At 31.1% G+C, this 24246-nt stretch overlaps 1 protein-coding gene across 1 annotated transcript in view; it reads right to left on the bottom strand.

Annotated features, from left to right (window-relative positions):
- The window catches only part of Orc5 (origin recognition complex subunit 5), a 67232-nt gene that overhangs the window by 18745 nt on the left and 24241 nt on the right, over positions 1 to 24246 (bottom strand). The window contains exons 7-12 of the mRNA XM_026395754.2: positions 21165 to 21213; positions 20984 to 21074; positions 16491 to 16543; positions 14905 to 15017; positions 13600 to 13647; positions 10197 to 10307 (exon numbers count right to left, since the gene is read on the bottom strand). Of these exons, the coding sequence (XP_026251539.1) occupies positions 10197 to 10307; positions 13600 to 13647; positions 14905 to 15017; positions 16491 to 16543; positions 20984 to 21074; positions 21165 to 21213 (465 nt within the window). The remainder of the gene's footprint in view (positions 1 to 10196; positions 10308 to 13599; positions 13648 to 14904; positions 15018 to 16490; positions 16544 to 20983; positions 21075 to 21164; positions 21214 to 24246) is intronic.

The following is a 24246-nucleotide window of genomic DNA, read 5'->3' as shown; positions in this document are numbered from 1 at the left end:
TGTAATTAATTTTTAACATGCTCATTATTTTTATAGGTTGGTACATATGTCAATTGATTTATGAACTATTCTATCTTGCTTATCCTGGAGGAGCTTTACAATCTAAAATATGTTAAATTATTTTTAAAAAATGAACTTAATATATGAAATGTCAATGGATAAATTCCATATAATCCAACAAGCACTACATTTGATCTGTTATCGACTGATGTGACGATGGTTCATGGCACCTATCAATAGTTCAACTGACATTTTTATACACAAAAATAAGGGGTGAGTATGGGCAAAAGAGGTGAGTATGGAAGAGTTGGGCAAAAATTGTCAAAGATTGTCAACTTAAAATCATCATCATGAATTTTTACTCCCTGCTCCCCAAAAAGAAGAAAGGTAGGTTAAGTCTTCAAACATGCTCAGGTAAACAAAAAGCAGCTACATTTTTATACATAAAGAGACTAAAGATAGTATCTTTAATCTCTGAAACTTTTAAGCACATAAATGTCGCAAATATTAAGTAGCTACAAAGACCTAAAGTGCATATTAGCAGAATGGGAAGTCATTCAATGAGTGAATCTTATGTTCATAGTACTGTACACAAGATACAAAAATGAAAAGACCAGGTCTATGCCCTCAAAGAACTCAAGATAGAAGGAAAAAAACTTATAATAAAATGATGACACACTTTGAATGCTAGTAATATGAGTAAACAGAATTATCTGATTGCAGAGAAGGGAATGAGTTAATAGGGAGGCAAAATGTGAATTCATTGTGAAATAGCATTTGAGGGTGAACCATGAAGTCAAAAAGAGCTCAACAATTGTAGGAGATCTGTACATTGTAAGAATACAAAAACAACAATAAAAAAATCAGTATGCTTCCAGAGAGAAGAGCTTATTATAAATTGTGTGTAGGGTACACAAAGGAAGTGACAGAAATTGGGCCAGAATGAGATAGATCTTACAAGAAAGGTTATGGAATGCAGACCTGGTTCTGCAGATAACAGAACTCATTAAATAAGTGTAAGCAGAAAAAATAAGACCAAATTTATTTTTTAAGGTTTATTCTGATGCCTATAAGGAAGATGATCTACAAAGGAAGATCAGATAGGAAGCTAGTTCAGTAGTCTAAGAGATGATTAAACCTATGGACTTAAGTCAATGGTGATGGAGATGAAAATAAGAAAACATGTTCAAAAGACAATTAGGAGGAAAAACAGACAAGGATTGTTAACCAGCTAAATGGAGGGGAGGAAAAGAGATTTTGGAGATAATTTCTCCATTTAGGTAAAATAAAAACCACAACTAAAATACACTACATGTACACCATATAGTATATAATTAGTAAAGGATGAATGAATAACTGGTTAGTTTTAAAATTTAAGGCTGAAACTCATAGGAAAGGTTTAGGAATGATTTGCATTACCATACCAATGCATGATACTGGGACACTAAGGTACAATTCAGGTTCAGTTGCAATTTGGATGAAATAAGGGATAAAGGATCAAATACAGAATTCAAAAGCCATCAACATGTATGCAGCATTTTGTGCCAGGGGAATAGATACGACAGTTTTGGGTAAACCTAGTTCCATTTCTTATTTCAAAGAACAGGAATATGATTACTTTCTATTCTATGTATTTAACTCTCTAACCACCATTCAGAGTGCCTGAAGGTCAGGGAGCAATCAGGTTCTAAAGGTGACTTGGGCCCAACGGAAAGAACAAGATTTTTTTTTTTCTTTTTGCAGTAGTGTATCTATGAACGGGTAGGGATGGTATGCCTATAAATGGAAAGGTATGGCCAAGTCTCCTGCAAAAAACTAATTAGTTGTGGACTAACAAGCTGTCACTGGAAACTCCCTTAATCATCAGCATTTTTTGATCATTGTTTTATAGAAAAAATTTTAAATGTAGCACAAATTTCCATAATGAAGAATTTTTCCAAATTCTTTCCCCTAAACTATTCTTATTAAACAACTTTTCTCATTAAAACAGTCTAATCACAAAAGCTCAATACAATATGGATTTGCCTACATAGGCACTATATATGCATTTGCAAGCATGTATCTATACAAACTTTTTTAGTGTGTTTTTAGCTCAAAATGTGCTAAATAAAATCAAATTTATTGGTGCTAAGTGTATTTGGCATAGTCATTGGAAGCAGTAATAGGTTTTGAGAAAGGCAGTTATAAAATATTGCCTACAAAAACAAGGTATCAATGTATTATTTTATACAAAAGTAGAAAGCATAACTTATGCTTTTTTTTTTTTTTTTATCTCTTAGGCAGTATATCATCCTTAAGCCATGGTTCCAGTTTTCTAGGGTTTAGTAAAAATGCCTTACTGCTGCACTGACCGTGGCTACACTGAAGAAATTTAACACCAGACTTAGGGAAAAGAGTAGGAGAAAACTGTTCTTTCACAAATGCAAATAAGAAAACATCATTTTACCCTGGGGCAGTAGGATAAAATATACTGTATTTTTTTATTATCCGTGGTAATATTAGTATTCTTTACAATAGTGAGCTAGTAAAAATCATAAATCAACTTTACTCTTTTTAAATCATGAAACATCTATAAAAAGCTTTCTAAAAATCTCCTGAAATAGGCACCTACTGCAGAGTAGTGTGATGGCAGAACAGTAATATATCCACACCAGGGGTAGGAGGAGATTTGAGAATCTCATTTACTGCACCAGTGGAGGCTGAGCATCATGGCGGTGATGCTCTTAGCTGCTAGAGAAGAGCTGGCTTCTTTCAACCAACATCCCTGCTGACCTATTCATCAGTGAAGTAGGCATTAAGTAAGACTTTACCAATTTGGAATGGAATGACTCTCAATCTCAGTTGTGGTTTAAAAAAAAAAAAAAAAAAAACTAAGATTATTAGAAAATGTTGGCATTCAAGATATTTTCTGTGATTTACATAATTTACTTTAATAGCATAAAGTAGTTTAGTTGAATATTACTGAGAAACTGCAATGCTGGTAACAAGAAAGATGAAGTACAGAGAAATTGCAAAAGCATAGTTATTTCATACATTTCTAATACTCTAGTATCCACAGAATATTTAAAAAAAAAACTGTCCCTTTTAGTCACCAAGTTTAATGTCCATAAAGACAATGCTTAGATTCAAATCAATTTATATGCATATTTTAGAGCTAGATTTAGGATGTTGGTTTTTACTTATAAGTTCAAATCCTTATTTAATCAACATATGTATTTGCATTTTTATCAACTATGATTTCTAATGTTATGTGACCAGCTTTTAACAAACTGAATTACTTTTTGTGGAAATACTAATAAAACCATAATACTGTGTATTATGCAAATTGTTTTTTCAGGAAAAGAAGTTTTATAATCATTAAGTAACTTCTTTAAAAAATCAATTTATTTGGGTAAAGTACTTCTGGTTAAAAAATCTATATACAAGCAATATCATAATGAGTATAATTTTTCATAGTAAAGTATTTGAAATATAGCAATATAACCTTTTAGGGAAAGTCATTCAGATGGTTTATAATACATCATGCACAATACACTGCTTATTTGTCCATTACATAACAAGTTCCAAGTGTCATTAAATGCAATTGTTATTAACAGAACTTAGTTTGACACAGAGGTATCAAACAATCATTGCTCTAAATACTAAATTCAAGGCATATCAGAAGAAACATTCAACAGATTTGTTATCACTTAGTAGAAGACACTTAAATACCTAAGTTTTCAAATATTAGGGATGATCAAAGTTAAAAAAAAAAACCTTGTTTTTATTTATTCACTCTAAGTATTTAACTATTCAGTAGTTAGTATTTACTTTAAGTGGTTAGGTATTAGTTCCCTAAGCATACTATCTGTCCTCAGAGTAAATACACATATACACCATTAAGTCTAACACATGTTAGAGTCTGGTAATCTGGTAACTGCACCAACACAAATGGAAGTCTGTGATAGCCAGACACATTTTCTTCCCCTTTGTATTCTCTTTATCCAACACAGTGCCCAGAATATAGTAGATATATACCTGCATGCAATTGTAAGTAGAGAAAGAAATACCTGCATGCAATTGTAAGTAGAGAAAGAAAAATTTAATTCCAGCTAATGGAAGAAGATACTGACTTTCAATTTGAAGATAAAATATTTCAATCTTAAATGTTTTGGAATGACTATTTATAAAATCCTTTCCTTACATTTGAAAAAAGAAAACTAAACAAATATACTATATATCTGTGTTTGAAAAACATGCCAAAGTTCTGGCTTCAATTGAATAAAATATTAGCTACCTTAAGTATAATAAACATATAATGGTAAAGTATAATAAAATATCTTCCTATAGTTATGGTGAATTAGAGATGAAGTATTTGCTTCCAAAACCTCTCATACATAAAATAATGAAATTACTCTGCTTTCTGACTGAAGATAAATTCATTTGGAAAAAAAAAATACTTTAAATTTATCCAATTTAGCTCATAAAACAATAACTAGATAAGTAGAAACCATAAGATTAGCTAAATGCTACTACAATTAATGCAACCTCTGTACGAAAAGATTATGTTGATTCATGATAGACAAACTGATACATTAAATAAGTCCAATTATGTCTTAATATAAGCTCAAAAGCAGAGAAAGCACAAATGGAAATGTATTATTTTTAAAATACATATTAGTATGTAAATCTATGTTTCAAAATGCCCTTTAAAATGTTTTTTTTTGTACTTGTAGATAGACATTAGAATGCCTTTATTTTGTTTATTATTATTGTTTTTTTTATGTGGTGCTGAGGATAAAACCCAGGGCCTCACACATGCTAGGCAAGTGCTCTGCTGCTGAGCTATAGCCACAGCCCCTCAAAATGCTTTTAATTCATGCTCATATAAATAAAAATAAATCTATTATAAGGACATTTAATTTTAATTTTTACTTATTAAATTCTATAAAACTAAATAAGAAACCACGTAGAAATTACATATTAATACTGAAAATTTTGTCAGTATGGTACATAAAACTGTTTTAAAAGAACTATGTTTCTTTTCTTTTGGTTGTTTTTTTATATTAATTCAGAATGATTTTTAATAAAAGTAACAAAATAACTATTACTTTAAATGACAGGATTATAGTGAATTCTCTTCAAAATTATTTTTCAAAATGTTACCTGATCCTAAGATCAATTATCATTGATAACTGATAAAAAATGAACTTAAAAATAAAAAATGTGATACAAAATATGTGTAATTAAATGTCCCTAATATTTGAAAATCAATTTTCCTTTTAAAGTTAGAATCTGGTATGGGTTTCTAAGGGAAATGATTTTAGAAATAAATTCTTCAGCAATTTTATCCCCCGGAAAAAAAAATAAGGCAGTATGACATTTTAATTTAACTGATGTATCTAACAGTCTTAAAGAACTACTTCTCTTTCTGTTGCCTTCATGTAACTACATGAGGGCAAGGATAACTAAGATTGTAATACTTATAAATTTTACCCATTTACTGCATTTAAACTGTATAGTTTATCTAGGGAGAAAAAATAAAACACCCCCTTAATATTTGTTTCCCATGTGTTCAGGCATATGTTCAAAGGCTACATTTATCTTATTTGAAGGAAAATTTTCAAAAATTATTCATAACGATGATTTCAAAATCATACTGAAAAACCAGGTAGGAATAAAATAATCTTAAAAAATTGTAAAAAATTTAAAACCATATTTTTGGTAAGTTCCATAATTCTGAGTATAAACATAATTTACAGGTTAAATGTGCAATTCTTATTTACTTATTTATGACACTAATTAATGAGTAAAATATACCCAAAATTCAATAAAGAAATTCAGAAGAATACCAACTCTAATATAACTAATATTACTATCACAATTTTCAATTAAAGTTTTAATAAACTTAAATGCTTACCTAAGCTATTATTTCATAAGCTCATTACAGAACAGATTTAATTGATTTAAATAAAGTGTAATAAACTTTTGCTTGGTGCTGGGGTTGTGGCTCAGTGGTAGAGTGCTTGTCTAGCATTCATGAGGCACTGAGTTCGATCTTCAGCACCACATAAAGTAAAATAAAGATATTGTATCCACCAAAAAACTAAAATAAAAAAATATAAAAAACTTTTGCTTTATGATAATTTTGAACATATATATCATATATCATAAATGATCACTTTGTTGTATGTGCAGAATTTTTAAATAATTATAAGCGGTAAATCAATCTCCCAAAATAACACATTACTATAAAATAAACACTTCAAATAGTTTCATGTAGATTAAACGAATAGAAAAATACATTATTATCTCATATAGGCACATCACAACCAATAAAAAATAATTTCACTTCCTGGTACAAAATATTCATGTGAAGTAGTTACTTATTGATTTTATATTTTCATGAAAGTGTGTACATACACACACACACACACACACACACACACAAACAGATTATTAAATGTCTTCAGGCAATTTTACTTCTATTTAAATAAATCAAAATGTGAAATTAAAAAACTCTCTAAATATCAAAGAGGATGTTAACAAGTTGAAGTTATTTTCTTAGTTCAACTTAAAACTAGAACGCAACAATATTGCCATCTAGTGTTTCTATCAAATAAGCACTTCCAATACAAATGAGGTCATATTTTTGCTGTTCATTTTAAAAATTAAGTGTTTAGGTTAAATATAAATTGTGATTTACATGGTTAAGAGAATAGTTTTGACAAATGAATAAAAGGAGAAAGAATAAAAATAGAAAAATTCATCATTGGGAGTTAGTGGGAATTAAAAACAAAGCATTTAGTGAGCAATACCCTTCTTTCAGATGCGATTCTGGATACTTTCTTTTTGAAGTACTGCAAACAGAATTCTTGGTCTAATGCTTGCTAAGCAACTGCTCTACTACTAAGTTACATCTTGAGCCCCCCAACCTTTTTATTTTTGAGACAATGTTTCACTATGATCCCCAGGTTAGCTTGTGATCCTCTTGCCTCAACCTCTCAAGTAGCTGAGATTACAGGTGTGCATCATTACACCTGGCTTACATTTTGTTTCTGAACACAGTATATATGTTATTTGAGTTTCTTGAATATATTATCAACCAAGCAACAGTAAAGGTCAACTCCATAGGGCTACTTGTATCAATTCCTGCCTACTCATTAAGCCTTCATATTCCAAATGAGAATGACCAAGATCAAGGACATAAACTTATTAAATGAACATAAGGAAATCCATGTATAGCAGTGTTTTAAATATACAAACAATTTTAATTACTAAGTATTATTGACAAGAGATAAAGAATAAAAAGATCAACTTCAATTGCCAAAACTGAAAAGAATTTAACTTCATTAACTGATAAAAAAAACATTTGGGGCCACAGTGTTTTAATTATATTACTGGCATTGCTGAAACCATAAAGACTGGTGACATTGTTCATCATAGTCAAAACCCTAGAGCAGTTAGTAAATCTTTAAATGCCATTGTTTTTAAGTGCTGTATTCCACCCGCCCCTCCAGAGGATAAAACTGCTGAAGAGTTCATTTCTAAAAAACCAAAATCCCAGCTGGGAACAGTGTAGCTCAGTGACTCAGGAGGCTGAGGCAGGAGACTCAACAAGTAGAAGGCCAGCCTCAGCAACTTGGTGAGACCAAAAATAAATAAATAAATAAATAAATAAAAAGTTCTGGGGATATAGCTCAGGGATAAAGCACCCCTGGGTTTAAAACTCAGTACCCCCCCCCCAAAAAAAAAAAAAAGTAAATCCCTACCAATCCAAGGTATAGTATATAAGGTACCAAGAGCAAAGTGTGATGGGTGGTGGGGTAGTAGTACTATGACTACTAACACCAGTACCACCAATACAGTCACAGCTATGATGACCATCACTACTACAACAAAACCCATCCATTTCCAACCAAACTATAGTGGCAGTTCACAAATAAATCCTGTTCCATATCTGTGGTACTATTATCCTCTTTCTCAATTTCCAACTAAACTCTATACATTTGAAATATATGTCAGCTGATTTTAAATATATTATTTTCACTTTTTATTTACCTTTTTTCATTTTTTAAAATACATATATTTTTTAATTGTAGGTGGACACAATACCTTTATTTTCCTTATTTATTTTTATGTGGTGCTGAGGATCAAACTCAGGGACTTACCTGTGCTAAGCAAGTGCTCTGCCACTGAGCCACAACTCCAGCCTGTTTTTCATTTTTATACAGTAAACAAGTATCACTTATATAAACAGACAATATTTAAATAACAAAAATCCTACTCATTCTCAAAAGCCAAGTTCCATTTTTGTATGTGTGTGTGGTTTTGGGGATTGAACCCAGGGCCTTGTACATGCGAGGCAAGCACTCTACCAACTGAGCTATATCCCCAGCCCCCCAAGCTCCACTTTTATCTTCCCTGCTTATAAGTACACTCTACCTCACTTCCTTAGGCTTCAATTCTCAAAAATATAATTGTATCGTACTGTGAAAGTCATTTAATCTGTTTGAAGATTAAAGGCTCAATTATTCATAATAAAGATCATAATATCTGCTGTGTATTTCAGAGCAGAACTAAACAACAACAACAAACTTTAGTACATATTATATGCAGAAAGCTACTAATTGTTAAATTTTAACTAAAAACTAATTTCAGGCAAAGCATTTTTTAAAAAAATCTTTGAATTAAAATTTAAAAAATCATCAGCATTAGGATCTAAATATCTATTTATGAAGCATAAAAACTGATTGGACAATCTTTCTTCAAGAACACAATAAATGCAGATATTTCCTGTAAATACTGACTTACATAAAAATTGTCTAAATTCAGTGCTGAGAAAATTGGGACTAACCTATTTAACAAAAATTTTAATTTTAATGAAGCTTTTAATGAAGAATTAAAAGCTATATCACAAAAGCTATATCACAATAGATTACAAAGTCTGACAACCATTCTGGGACCAAATTTATTCATAGTGAATGAACTAAAATGTATATTATCATATATTTCTTAAACAAAAATACACAGAAAAGACCAAAATGCTCACTGCAATGATATGACCTGCATGTCAATAAATAATGCATCACTTTGCCAACTAATGCCTTTCTGAATCATTTAAGAAATCTATTGTGATACTTTGAATAGATTTTTCTTAAAATGTCAAGTAAAATAGACCCTTAAACTTTTTTTTTTTTTTTTTTTTTAAATTAAAGTGCAGAACAGTGGCACATGTTGATAATCACCGCTACTCTGGAAGCCAATGCAGGAGATTCTGCCTGGTCAAGTTGGTGAGACCCTATCTCAAAATAAAAAATATAAAGGGAAGAATGTGATTCAAAGGTAGAACAACCCTGAGCTCATTCCCCAATACTGCAAAAAATAGGAAGGGAGAAAAAGATCTTATTTCTATTTATGTGATTCTGCTGCCACCTAGTGAATTTTGAGAAAGTACTCTGGAAAACAGATTAATTGGGGGGAAAAAAGCATAATGTCAACCTGGAAAGTACATACATAAGGAAGGACACTGTGAAATACTTTCTTATAAAAACATTTTTATGTGTTATTTTAATTAAAATTACATAATTCATAAATTTAATCATCAAGCTCTTCTTTATTTAATCAACAAGAATTTTTAAAAATTCCTTTACTGAAGAAATAAGAGCCAGAAATATTAAATTGTTTTTGTCATCAGGTTATACTTAACAATACACATGAATTTGATATTATTCCCAAAGATTCTATATTTGGAATTTTCAGTTTTAGTCATTCCTCAGAAATTAAATACAAGTATTGATTCCAGAACCCTCACAGATACCCAAATCTAAGGATCCTCAAGTAGTACTTGCACAAAATTACATAATCCTCCCACATACCTTAAGTCATTTCTAGATTACTTATAATACCTAATAAAATGTAAATGCTAACAGTTGTGATACTATATGTTCAGAGAAATGAAGAAAAAAAATCTGTAGATGTTCAGTAAAAAAGAAATTTTTCCCCCAAATATTTTCATCTTGTGATTGGTTGAATCCACGGATTCCTAACACATGAATACAGAGGACCAACTATACTTATCAAGAACAGTGCTGATTATACAGTTAATATATAGTAATACATATTGACAAATAATCTCAATACCTAGAACTTTATCAACTATAATATATTAAAGAAGTCCATAAATACGATAGGCAATAATCTATAATAATGCTTACCTGGGAAAAGATATTTGCTGTTGGAGCAACTCTGCTGTCCACAATGCTATATAATATTGCTAATAATCTGTCTAATGGAAATGGTTTTGGTCCAAGTAGATGATTGCTTGTCTGGGGGGGAAAAAAGAAGAAGAAAAGAAAGGAAGGAAGGAAACATGGATTTTCTTTTTATAACAGAGCACTTACTTTCTGGACTATAAATTCCCCAAAGCAATATATTTATACTTGTTATCTTAGTCTGAAGATACTAACAAATAAAATACTTTTAAAATATCATGATTTATTTTTTACCTTATGCCTCAAGATAGTCCTAGTATCAACAAACAAGAGCTCACAGACATCTGCAGTCGTAAACATTGCTATTTTGCTGCTGTAAGCAGTTGTTAGACGACTGAGGTGAACAACACCAGGTTCTTACTCCTACAGTAGCATTTATTATTTTCGGCCTCTCTAGATCATTTCTAGAAAATGTACTTGTTCCACATTAACAGTTCTAAAAAATCAAATATAATTAGAAAACTAATAAAACATTTTATAATTTGTAAATAACCTATCAGAATGAAACAATATAAAATTTATAAATAATTTTAAAAGATTATAAAATGTTCATAGCTGCATACAAAATCATATGGGACAATTATGTCATTAGAAAACTACAGTGTTCCAATTCTATCCTATTAGCAAATGTTTTTAGTAGCAATTTAATTACTTTATATTAGCAATGACAAATAAAATGGGAAACCATCTTTATACGCATGGGAATAACTAACTATTTAAAAGAAGAATGACTATAAAGAAAAACAACTGTTCAGAATTACAAAATTCAGTATTGACTTCAGCTATTTATATATATAAAGACTGTTCAGAAATCATTTATTTTTTAACTTTTGTATGTTGTTCTCAATAAAAGAGGACAGTTGTTTTAAAGTTGTTAAAACTTTAAAACTTTTTTTAAAGTTGTTAAAAACTTTGAACATTTAGAAAAGTACAGAGGTTAATAAACACCAAGGTTAATAAACACTAGGCCAATTTTATCAAATCCTAATGTGCAATATGCACAAACAATAAAAAACTGGAACACATTATAGAGAAGTTGAAGACTTATTGAATGCTTTTTCCCTCATCCCTTTTTCCCTTTCCTTCCTCTAATGAAGGTCTTTGTACTACTGAACGTTATGTAGCCACAAACAATAAATAGCACTATTTGCATCATTTAAAACTTTATATAAATGATTTCATTTTGGAAATATCTCATTGTTTTTCACATTTATTGACAAAGTACAAGTAGTTCTAGCTCATTTTAAACTACTCTCTAGAATTCCATTTTATGACTGTATACAATATCCAGTTTAAAAATTCATCATTATTACTGTGACTGACTTATCTTATACATTTCTCCTTGTGCACATATGCAAATTTCTCTAAGTGGGATTGCTGGGTGAAAATATGAGGCAAAAACAATGCTGTGTGTTTACCATTTTTTCTTGGGTATATAAGACTTCTTTTCTTAGTCTTTCCTGTAATTAGATAGATGCTATATAACTAAGTGGTGGCCACTGGACTGTGACTAAAAGTGATGTGAACTACTTCCAGGCCTGGTCTTTCAACAACATCCTTTTATCCTCTTTCCCTTTGGTAGCAACTTCAAACTATGCCAGGTTTCACTTGATGTCATTGTAAAATGAAGGAAGCCACCCAACTCATATTTAATTATGTTGTGAGCAATATATAAACTTTTGTTATGTTAAGCCACTGAGAGTTTGGGGCTTTTTATTTTATACTCTGCAAGCCCTATTATGACTAAAACACAGTTCATTCATACTTAACTTGATTGGATATTATCAGTGCACAGAGTAGGGAGGCTCTTAATTATACTACATTATTATTAGCAATTGGAATCATCAGATTTTTTTTTTAGTTCTGTCAATCTAAGAGTGTGACTGTCTCTTGCTAAAATTTGCATCTCTCATTAGTGAATGAAGCTAAATAATCACGTTATGTTTATTAAGCATTCAACTTTTTTTTTTTTTTTGTACATTTTCTCATTAGGTGTTTGTCTTTTCCTTACTGGTTTGTAGTCTTTAAAAACTTGAATTATTTGTTGTATAAATTCAAGAACAGTTGTAAACATCACCGAAGAAGTTGGAGTCCATCAATCCTGGAACTGAATCCAGGCTCTACCACATATTAACCAAATAACCTTGGGAAAGTCGGTTAATTTCTCTTTAATGCTCAAAGCTGAAGAGAATATCAGAACACAGATCTAAACAAATTATCCTTGGAACATAGCACACAGACACCAAAGGGAATGAATAATGTAAATGACTTAGATACAAGGACAGAGAGAAGAAGGTCTAACATGTCTATTCAACGTCTTAGGAAAACAAATTAGAATGAATGGTAAAGAGGCAATATGTGAAAAGTGAATGACTAAGAATTTATTAGAATTGAATAAGAATTTATTAGAAGTTGAATATCAATATTCAACTTCAGGAAAAAAAACTAATTCCAAATAAAAAGAAATTCAATCTCAGATATATTACAGTGAAATGGTAAAAATAACAAAGGAAAAGAAAAGCAGCTAAATAATACACAGATAACAAAAAAGGAAGAGACTAGTCAGCAGCATCAATGAAGGCTAAAAGCCAGTAAGATAATATCTTCAAAGTCCTAAGAAAACACTATCAATTTAGAAATACCTACTGACCAAAACTGCTTTTAAAAAATGAGAGTTAAAAATAACTCCCAGTCTCTACAGTATAAACTCAACAGTTCAAAATTCTCTCTTTTGCCAAGAGAAGCAGCAAAGGTTTGGACATACCCAGTGAAACAAGGAATCTCGGTAGTCTAAATGCTCTTTCACCAATTTCAAACTCACCTCACATTCCTACATTCAAAATTACTTGTGCTTCTACTTTTTAAGCTTTTCCAGATTCCTTAGGCCAAATCATCTATCTTGATTGGAGTTCTGGTTTTAGCCTCCTCTCATCTGCTTAATGACCTGAATATTTATCTACTATGGAATTCCAAATTTGGGAGCCTCTCACCTGCTTAGTCCTTTGAATTTCTCTTTTTAGTTTTTTCCGTGTCATTTTGAAGGTGTTTCAAAGTGCAAAAGAGGAAAACGCCCATAATCAATCAGCTGAATTTAACTAACAATCCAAGGTGAACTTTTTCATTAACTAGGTCATAAAAACGCTGTCAATTCAGTTTTATCTCCAGCACCAGCTCAACTGAAATGTGTTTTCAATCATTGTATCCAATAACAAAATACTATTACAACATTACATTTTAGTATATCAATACGAATAACTTCTCACATGCAAATGACAAATACAAATCCAGTTGCTATATTTTAAAAATTCACAAATATCTACCATCAGAAAATTCAAAATGTAAATACCTTTTCATGTTTCTTTAGAAAGTTGGTTTTCTTGATTTTTCCATGATGCTGCAATTAAGAAAAAAAAATTTTGTTATATTTATTTTTTAGTTTTAGGTGGACACAATATCTTTATTTTCTTTTTTGTGGTGCTGAGGATCAAACTCAGTGGCTCAGGCATGCCAGGCAAGCACACTACCACTTGAGCCATATCCCAAGCCCCAAGAAAAACAAGTTTTTTAAGATTAAAAAAATAAATACTCCACAAAACAAAACAAAACAAAAGTAATTTGTTTAAAACAATGCACACATAATAATTTATGTGACAGACTTTTTAAAAATTTTTATCCTACTTATCACACTGTATATATTATACCTCAATATGTTTTAGGTTGACTTGGATTAGATGGAAGATTACTTCTGCATGCAAACAAAAAGGTTTTTAAATTAAATGGCAATACTTCCTAAAAGAATTTAATAAATTGATTTAGCACTCCATATTTATTGCTGTAAAAACAGAATTTTCAAAGGTAAATGAAGGAGGGTGACCCCTGCCCTCTTGAGACTATAGGGTAGTGGAACAGGGGACACAAAAAAGAAATTTATTACAAATTGTTACAAATCTAAAGAAGAAAGCAAATATTGTGTGAAACCAGAAACAATAAAGAAGTCCTGCTAAAATAGACTGTAGAGCGAGAACACTCTGAGAAAGCAGGATTTAAATTGAAACCTGAAAGGTAAATATTAGAGAAGGGGCTTTTCAGAAAGAAAGCAACATGTTCAAAGACCTTAAGAGATTACAATATTCTAAGGAATGAAAAGGCTTCAAATTTACAACGTACGCCTCTTTTCTTCTGAAAAACTATCTTCTCCCAAATTTCAGGTTGAAATCTTAATTTAAAGCCTTTAGAAAAAGAGTCTTAAACACATATTTAACAATTTCTTATTCTAGATTCTAGCCCATAGAAACTTATAAGTATTGAGAAATTTTAAAACTTAGTTAATTCCTAATATCCATAGGGGGATTGAGAACCTCCCAACCAGATACCAAAATCCAAAAGTCCCTTATATAAAATAGTGTACTAGTTGAATATAACCTACTACATACTTTAAGTCATCTCTACATTATCTATAATACCTAATACAAAGTAAATGCTATAAAAATAGTTTTTAGGGAATAATGACAAGAAAATAGTCTGTAAATGTTCAGTACAGATTGAAAAAAAAAATGGTTTTACTATTCTCTGATGGTTAAACCTCCAGATGTGGAACCCATGGATCCTGGGAGCTCCAATAAGAAAGTGAAAACAAGTATGTTGCTATTACCTTAAGGAAGAATCTCTTGTCAGTTCTTGCTGGATTGTATGATGCAAGGTATGCAGCAATTAGAATAAACTTAGAGTAATATGGGAGTTCCACATGAGTATATGCTGAGAGACCTATACAAAAAATACTTTCATGAAGATATTTATCAGGCTACCATTAGGTTTTAAGTATCTCTTCTCATTTATCTTTTGACATTCATAGAATGTTCTCATAGTCTCTGGTTTTATATGGAGATAAAACTGAATCAACAGTGTTTTTATGACTTAGCTGATAAAAAAGGTCACCCTAGACTGTTAAACATATGGTGACCTCTAGTCATGGTGACACTTATAAACTGAGCTGTTGATGGTAATAACTGCACCAAAAATTATTAATGATACGCTTTATTCATTCTATTATTCTTGCTTGGCTCCTCACATCCTAAAGTCTAAATTCTACCCACTATTCCCTTCAAGGCTATTCTCTTAAATTTTTCCTGATGCTCCCCGCCACACCAAGATAGAAAACTTTTATCTCTACTATGAATTTCTACTTTGAATATTTCACACATATCCCATATAATATTATGCTTTGTGTTAACAAAAATTATATATATATATAAATTATACCCCTTACTAAGCTGTAGAGTTTTGTGAAGGAGCCATATCTAGTATTTTTTTTTTTGTATTCCTACAATGGTATGCACATAGAAAATAAATAAAACAATGAATAAATAAAACATAGATAAGCAGCAATGATTCTTAAAGGAAGAAAAGGAATCTGCTCTTTACTAAATATCTACTATGTGTCAGACACCATGCTAGGGGTTTTACTTAAAGACCACTTTAAATCTTTGTGGTAATTTAAAGCTAGATATTCTTCCCATTTTATAGATGAAGAAACTGAACTGGGTTCAAGATCATCGTTAGAAAGTAGTGCTGAACAATTACTATAGACTTTTTAAACTTTAGTCATTTACATTCTTCCATTAATAGAGCACAACTAGAAATCACTTGTAAATCATCCAAAACATTTAAAAAGCAAAGCAGACTGAACAATCAATAGCATGATTTCATACCATTTTCCCAACCATCAGTCACTAACATTTTTTTTTTAAATAAGAAATTCTGGATATTCATTCATATTTTAAAAGTAAAACCAGTTCTTTTGGAAGTAAATCCCAAGTAAATTTTTTCTTAAAAACAAAACAACAACAACAACAACAACAAAAAAAAAACAAACAGTGCTTTGAAAACACAGCCACTGAAGTATACCCCTAAACTGAGTTAAGATAAAATTGAATTTTATTCCATAAAACTCAATATATATGTACTGAGATAAAATCTTATCATATATTTGGGTTGTTTCAATAAAAACACTGAAAGAAACATAAATTGCTTGACTTTCACATGTTATTATCTAAATTTTAGAGAAGAGAAAATTCATATTCCATTAAATGAAAATTATTTATCAAAATAGCATTATGACTTAAAAAGTAAATTCTCTTTTATAATACTGTTAACTGGCTGAATGCTCTTTAGTATTAACTTTAGTATCAATAATTAAAGATGTACTTCTGATAAGTGCTTCAATACTTTCTAAGATACCTTTTAGTTGTCCAGAATCTGAATCATCTTTCTGTAGCTTCTCCCACTGGGAACTGAAAGAAAAAAAGAGGAGCAAAAATGGATTAAAATAGAAGAAATCAATAAGCTATACTTAAAACAGAGCCCTAAAACGAGCTAAAAATGTGTATTTATTGACGAAACAGAAAACAAGAAAGATAGTTTGGTAAATATTACAACAATATAAATAATTTGACATATATTATATCAATATAAACTTATAAAGCAATACCCAGGTATTATTTTTTAATAATCTTTTACTCTGATCAAAACTATAAATAGCTATCAAAGAGCACCAAGTAAATACCTACCACTTAGTAAAACAACCAATGTTCTAGTTATCATATTAGACACAATCATTATACACTATTTCTGAACTCTATAACAACTGAGTGGGTATTTTTGAACAACTTAACTTTTAGGCCTCAGTGTTCTAATGTAACTATACGTACGTAAAGAGAGTACGTATAATTACATTAGAACACTGAGGCCTAAAAGTTAAGTTGTTCAAAAATACCCACTCAGTCAATAGTGGAACTAAGAGCAGAATTCTTGCACATGCCTTCATGCTATTTTAACTGCTCCACCCTGCCCTTACTTGCAATTAAAACAATTACAGCCAAAATATTAAGAAAGTGCAGTGACTATGATATGAGAAATCAAATTCATAAGGAAATAGACTATGGTAAAAATGAAAAAAGACTGCCCCAAGAAGACAGAGGTTTTAGCTTATAACTGTATAAATCTTTTCTCATCAAAATATAAGGCAGTTAGATATAATGATCTCTAAGGAACCCCTTCAATTCTAAAATTCTCTTAAAACTTTATTGTACATGGGTAAGTGGGGGAAGAGTTACACTATTGGGGAAAAATGGATAAGTCATTTCCTATGAAGCAATTCAAGTATTTACAAATGAAGCAGAAGGCAACACCAGTCTTACAATGACATTTCTCTACTACCAAAGAATCTAACTTGTCCTTTGTGCCACATTTTGAGAAAAATGGAAACTAAGGGCACAATATATGATATTATTATAAAGGTAACAAATTGAACAAAACTGCATTTTTTTAATCCCCCAAAGATTGGGGGGGGGGCAGATGAGAAATTCAGCAAAATAATATGGCAGAGTTAATAAAACATATATCCTCTACGTCAATAAAAACACATGAGCATAACACACTCATTAAAGAAAAGTTTTCAAAATGCCTCAGAGAGGCAGGAAGTCAGATTAGCAATGCTTATATTTTGTTATCTATCACCTCGGTGGAAGAAACATATTACAGATTACATATTAATTGCAAAGGGAAGAAGATGTATCCAGATACACATGAATGTATAATTCTGAAAACAAAAAAAGTTATGGAAGACAAACCAGGAACTACATATGTGGTTAGGAACAGTGCAGAAGGATAAAGATGGATATGAGACTTATTTGAGTATACTTTTAATTTTTTTGGAGGGTAGGATAATGGGTTTAATTTTCTATTTGTTTGCTTATTTGGTTCTGTTTGTTTGTTTTGACACTGGATCTTTTGCCCTGTTGTCCAAACTGGCTCAAACTTGCAATTCTCCTGCCTCAGTCTTCTGATTAGCTGGGATGATAGGCGGGTGCCTCCATGCCCAGCTACTTTTATCTTTTGAAGTTTTGAAGTTTCTTTGCCTCTCATCTCTTACTTGTGCAGCAATATATTCCCTTTTCTCTTTCCTTTCTCTTACCATTTTTAAAGTTGTGATATTTCCATCTTGTTGGAATACATTTATACAATACTCTTCTACCCTCATTTCTACTTTTATTTTAGTTTTGAGTTGCCATCAATCATTTGATTAAAGTTTTCCCAATCATCACTGTTATATCAAGGCTGCCACCAGATTACTCAGAACTGCCTTTTGCATACAGTGGTCCCTGGGTTATTACATGTTTAAAATTGTTTTCTAAGTTTTGATATTGGAAACAGATTGAACAGACACAAAATACTTCCTTTCTTCTTTAGTTTCTTGAAAATGTTGTTCAATGTTGTCTTCCTGTATTACTAATTCACTTTGCTTTTATCTTTTTGTCTGGAAGATCAGATTTTTTCTTTTATTTTGAAGGTTTCATAAGGAAGTCGGAAATAGGCTGAATAATCATCATCCAATGTTACATTATGCAAATAAAGAGACTTAGATATGGGTGAATAAGAATCTTGAGACAAAGAGATTATACTGGATTATCCAAGTAGACTTAATGTAATCACAAGGATCTTTTTAAAGGAGACATGAGATCAGAGAAAAAAGAAAATGCTACACTGCTGTTTTAAAAGATGAAAAAAGCCACAAGACAAAGAATGCTGGCAGCCCCTGGAAGTTGGAAAAGACAAAACAGATGCACCTGAAGAGCCTTCAGAAGGAAAACAATCCTGTGGAAACATCTTAGACTTCTAACATTCTTCTTTAAGACATTAAATGTGTGTTATTTAAAGTCACTAAATTTGTGGTAATTTCCTACAGTCAATAGACTAATACAGTCTCAGAATTGACCATTCGGGATTAATCGGGAAGATGAACCCTTTTGAAGCATAAAGCCAGGCCTTCTTTTATTTCTGTAAAGTTTTCTTGGAGTCTAATATTAGGTCTAAATTTCAATCTATTCTTCTCTGTCTGTAGGAACTCCCATTACTTATGTTGAATCTTGTCATGTTTATCATATCCTACTTGATTAATTTTATCTCTTCAGTTTTGTTCTCTTGGTTGCTTTTATTCCTCTTTGATGTGCCTAATACAGTCTTCCTTGGATACCTTATAATTTCATTTCCATTTCTGAGATGATTACTTTTGATTGAATTTCATTCCTAAGTTTGATCACTTTTGTTTCACATAATCTGTTTTACTTTTGTGCATTTATTCTAGGTTGTTGAATTTCTAATTAAAAATACTCTTTCATATATAAAGATTATATTTCTTAAAAATTTAAATCAGGATAGGGTATTGAACCTGTATTCTTACAAAATAAAAGAATATTTTGTTTCTTTTTCTGATACCTTTATATGGCTTTTTCTTTTTTTTTTTTTAATACTGGGAAATGAACCCAATGGTGCTTTATGACTGAGATACAGTCTCAGTCCTTCTGTAAAATTTTTAACATTTTAAGACAGAATCTCACTAAGTTACTGGAGATCTTACTAAGTTGCTGAAGCTAGCCTTGAACTTAAGATCCTCCAGTGTCAGCCCCTCCACCCTCATTCTTGGGATTACAGGTATATGCCCAGTGCCCAGTTTATATTCTCTTTTTAAATGATTAATAATGGCCTAGACAGGAATGACAGGTACGAATGTAGGTGAGAGGTTTTGGAGTAACTCAGTAGATCTAATTCTAAAATACTCTCTTCTATAAATAACAAAGTGAGTTTTAAAAAATATATATAGTGCCATTTTGAGGGGAAGGGATTATCTTGATTTTGTTTCTGTCTGTGGGGAAGGAAATCCTCAATTTCCACTCCTTCCTACCTCTGTCTTCTATTACCAAGTCTCTAAAAGATACCATGCTCTTGCAAATTGACCTACCTCTTCTGGAAACAGTACTTTCCCAAGACTATTGTGCTGACACTGGTCCTACATACTGTTTTTTAAAATATTTTTTAGTTGTCAATGGACCTTTAATTTATTTACTTATATGTAGTGCCGAAAGAATCGAACCCAGTGCCTCACACATGCCAGGCAAATGCTCTACCACTGAGCCACTACTCCAGCCCCAGTCCTACATACTCTTGACATGTCTTTTTGGTTCTCCAGAAGCCAGTGCTCTATCCTTTGGACCTCAGAACTTATTGTGATATTTTCTCCCTCAAGATGGACTCTTTCTAGAAGTGATTTCCTTCGTATGACACCACTACTAGTCAACTCATTCCCAGCTTCCACTGTACTCTCCTCTTTCTAGTTGTCGTTACTTGACTTCTAACTAGAGCATGAACTGGTTTTGTGGTTTCTGTTCACTATTTACGTATAAACTGAAGTGTGCAGTACTTCTCAATTACCAGTTGCAATGCAGGCATGGGTTATGAGTAGTTTTGTTGATTATTCTCATTGATTTTATAGAGAAAAATGTATTTATGTGGGCATAATTATCCAATGAGGAATTAGAAATACTTTCATTATTATGTAAAAATTATTTTAACAAGTACACAAGTTTTTCTACCTTTAGAAGAGTGAAACTTTTCATTCTGTGACATCCCTAATCTGATAATCTAAAATCCTAAATGTTCCAAAACCAGAAACTTTTAAAAGTCTAATATGACATATAAAACAGTTTTTGAATTTAGAATTCAGATTTTTGGATTGGGGATAGTCAACCAGTGACGTCTATGCAAATATTCCAAAATCTGAAAAAAAATCCCAAATCTGAAATACATCTGGCCCAAGCATTTTGGATAAGGGATAACAGCCTATAGTATAAAGGATATTCAACCTGTAGGACACCCACTAAATAGATAGTAATTACCTTGAGACTTCCCTGAGATAAACAGTCTGCATGGCTTTCTTCAAATGAGGTTCAATATTTCTCCACAGTTTGCGAGTATCACGTTCATTTGCTATCCCACAGAGGAAAAAATTTCTATCATTTAGATCTTATAAAAAATGTTTTTCAAAATAAATATGAATAAGTAAAATTACATAGATACCTTCTCCTTTAACCACAGGTTCACAATATTTAGGAAAATTAAGTACTGCCTATAAGAGAAAAAAGACAAAAAGAATAGAATTATCACAATTAGGAATTTATTTTTCAAGTAAAATTTTATTATAATTCAAGCAATTTCATTTAACTGTTACAATAAAATGTAATTAGAGCTTACTAGTACAGTAAAACAGCAAAGTTATAAATAATGATAGTAAAACAACATACAAAATATTTTTCAGTTGGCTAAATCTTGTCTGATAGGCTCTACGTATAAAATAAAAAAATACAATTTGTAAATACAGGTAAATACAGGTCATAATAATGATATTTTGCACAAAGAATTTTTTTTTAACTATTATTTTCCAAGGTCTGAACCCTGTCATTAATTCAACATCATCTAGTTTAGTATGAGTGAAAGTATTTGGACTAACAGCATTAGCTGAGATTGTTACCAGTTCAAGTTTTGGGTACCATCAAAGGCATACTAAATGAGAATCTCTGAGGATGAAATCTAGCAAACTATGCTCAACCTCAAAGTCAGACTCGCCCTGATAAACACCCTGTTTTAAAATAAGAGATACCCTAAAGCTAAGCTGGTAAAAAAAAATAAATAAATAATAAGAACTTGAAATTCTGAAGCAGCAGAAGGTATTTATGAAATTTAAAAACACTTTTCCCCCAAATACATATTACTTACAAAGAAAAAGAGATATCACTTTAATCAAATGATCAAAGTGAACCATACTGGCCTTGGGTTTGATTGCCAATACCACAACAATAATAAATAGCAATCGATAACGGGTTAAACTAAAATCCTGTGCCACCTGATAGGATGTAATAAGACAATACAGCACATTTCTGCCATATTCCTTAGATATGTAACCTGAATCTATTCATGAGGAAACATTAAACAGATGCAGATTTTGAAGGAGTCTATAAAACAACTAGCTTATAATCTTCAAAGGTCTCACAGTCATGAAAGTCAAAAGACAGGAACTGTTTCAGATGAAAGTATGTTCAAGAAACTTGACTTCTAAGTCAGTGATCTGAAGTAGATTCTTTTTGCTCTAAAAGGTATTCATTGAGACAACTAACAATCTTGAATAGGGTTTGAATATCAGGTTGTAGTAAAAAAAAATCAATTTTCTAATTTTGATCATGGTACTGTGATTATATAGGAGAATGTCTATATAAGAAATGCACACTGAATTATTCAGGGATACTAGGGTACCAGATACAAGCTTACTTCCAAATGGTTTGGGGGAAAGGGATTAATCTTAACTGAACTTAGCATTTCTTTGTAAATTAGAAATTATTTCCAAAATTTTAATATAAATTGAAACATCATTCAATACTTTCATTATATTATAAATACTATAGCTTAACAGAACAATTAGAACAAACTATTAACATATCAGTACCAATGAAATATGGAAGTGAGCTATTTTAGTATTAAGTCCTCTCCTTATTCTACCATTTATACTTCAATTACTCTGGTACCCTCTTCTTAGTCACTAAGCTACACTGCTAAAACTAGCCATGGGGACAAATAAAATGACAATAAAAAGTAAACATTAGAAACCTGGCATTGTATTTTAAAAGGATGTTAAGCTAAGTCATTCATTCATCTCTGAGTAATTTCTAAGAACTTTAATATTTCGGAGGAAAATAAAAAGATTTAAATGTGTAATAGATGTTTAAAAAATTAGGCAAAACTAAAGGTAAGTAAATTCGTTATATAGTGTTTGGTATTTATAAGAGTATAAAAACAAATTCTTTGATTGAACTTTCTAAAAATTCTAACTATTTTTAGGACTATATTGAGTATTGTTAGAGAAGATAAATCAAAATGTATTCAAAGTAGTACTTTATTTTCTCCTGTTCTGTACTATCTACAGACCTAGCCTCTAAAAATACTAGAAGAAATAACAATTTCTAAAACAAATTTAAAAGCACATACAAAAAAGATGACTGAAAAGAATCTTTTGCAGGTGATTTATGAATATACAATCAAGCTATATGCCACTTATGTACTTTGAAATAATATTATGCAATTAAAGGGAAACAGGAAAATAAATGCCTTTATTCTCCTATATTCTACATATGTAAAAAAGAAGAAAAAAATAATGTAATTGTTTAGATTTGAGGTGAGACAGGCAAGAAAGTTTATTTGTTTTTTTTTTTTTTTTTAAAGAGAGAGAGAGAGAGAGAATTTTTAATATTTATTTTTTAGTTTTCGGCAGACACAACATCTTTGTTTGTATGTGGTGGTGCTGAAGATCGAACCCGGGCTACACGCATGCCAGGTGAGCGCGCTACCACTTGAGCCACATCCCCAGCCCCTAGGCAAGAAAGTTTAGAAGTGAAATGATTAGTATTAACCTAATCAGTTATACCACTAATACGGATCAACTGGATGGCAACTATAGGCAGGTAGGGTGTAGCTGGAGGAGGTAGTCATTGGACGCAAGCCTCTGGGGCATATAATGTGTCTCTGGTCTGCAGTCTTTCTCTATCTGCTTCCTGGTACAATGCTGAGCTACTTTCCTCCACACACTTCTGCCATAATGTTCTGCCTCACCGAGGGACCAGAGCGATGGCGCTGAAGGTCTATGGACTGAGATCTCTGAAACTGTGAGCACCAAATAAATTTTTCCACTTCTAAAATTGTTCTTGTCAGGTTTTTTGGTCACAGTGGCAAAAAAGCTGATGAAAACAAATACATAATTTTCCCTCCAATGCTCAAAAGATTTTTTTAATGTTTTTAATATTATATTATAAAGACTTAAACTATATTTCAAGCTTACGAATATGTTAAAACACACTCTAACCTATAAGTAAAAGTATAAGTAAATCTATATGTAAAAGTACTCTTCAGTGAATCCCAAAGGACTTTTAAAAAAATACCACACCTAAATATATGTATTTTCTCCCTTTACATTCTTTTCCTACAAGTATTTTGAATTTTTCTTATACTTTATAATCTATTTTAAAGTGGATGATAGCATAGAATCCTACAAAAGTCAAATACAAAGGAGTGTTAAGTGCAAGTTATTCACCAGGAAAGACAAAGGAGGAGTGAC

The sequence above is a fragment of the Urocitellus parryii genome, chromosome 3 (genome assembly GCF_045843805.1).
Source record: "Urocitellus parryii isolate mUroPar1 chromosome 3, mUroPar1.hap1, whole genome shotgun sequence".
Taxonomy (NCBI): domain Eukaryota; kingdom Metazoa; phylum Chordata; class Mammalia; order Rodentia; family Sciuridae; genus Urocitellus; species Urocitellus parryii.
Note: the sequence above shows the minus strand (reverse complement) of the source record. Positions and strands in the feature narration are given on the sequence as shown.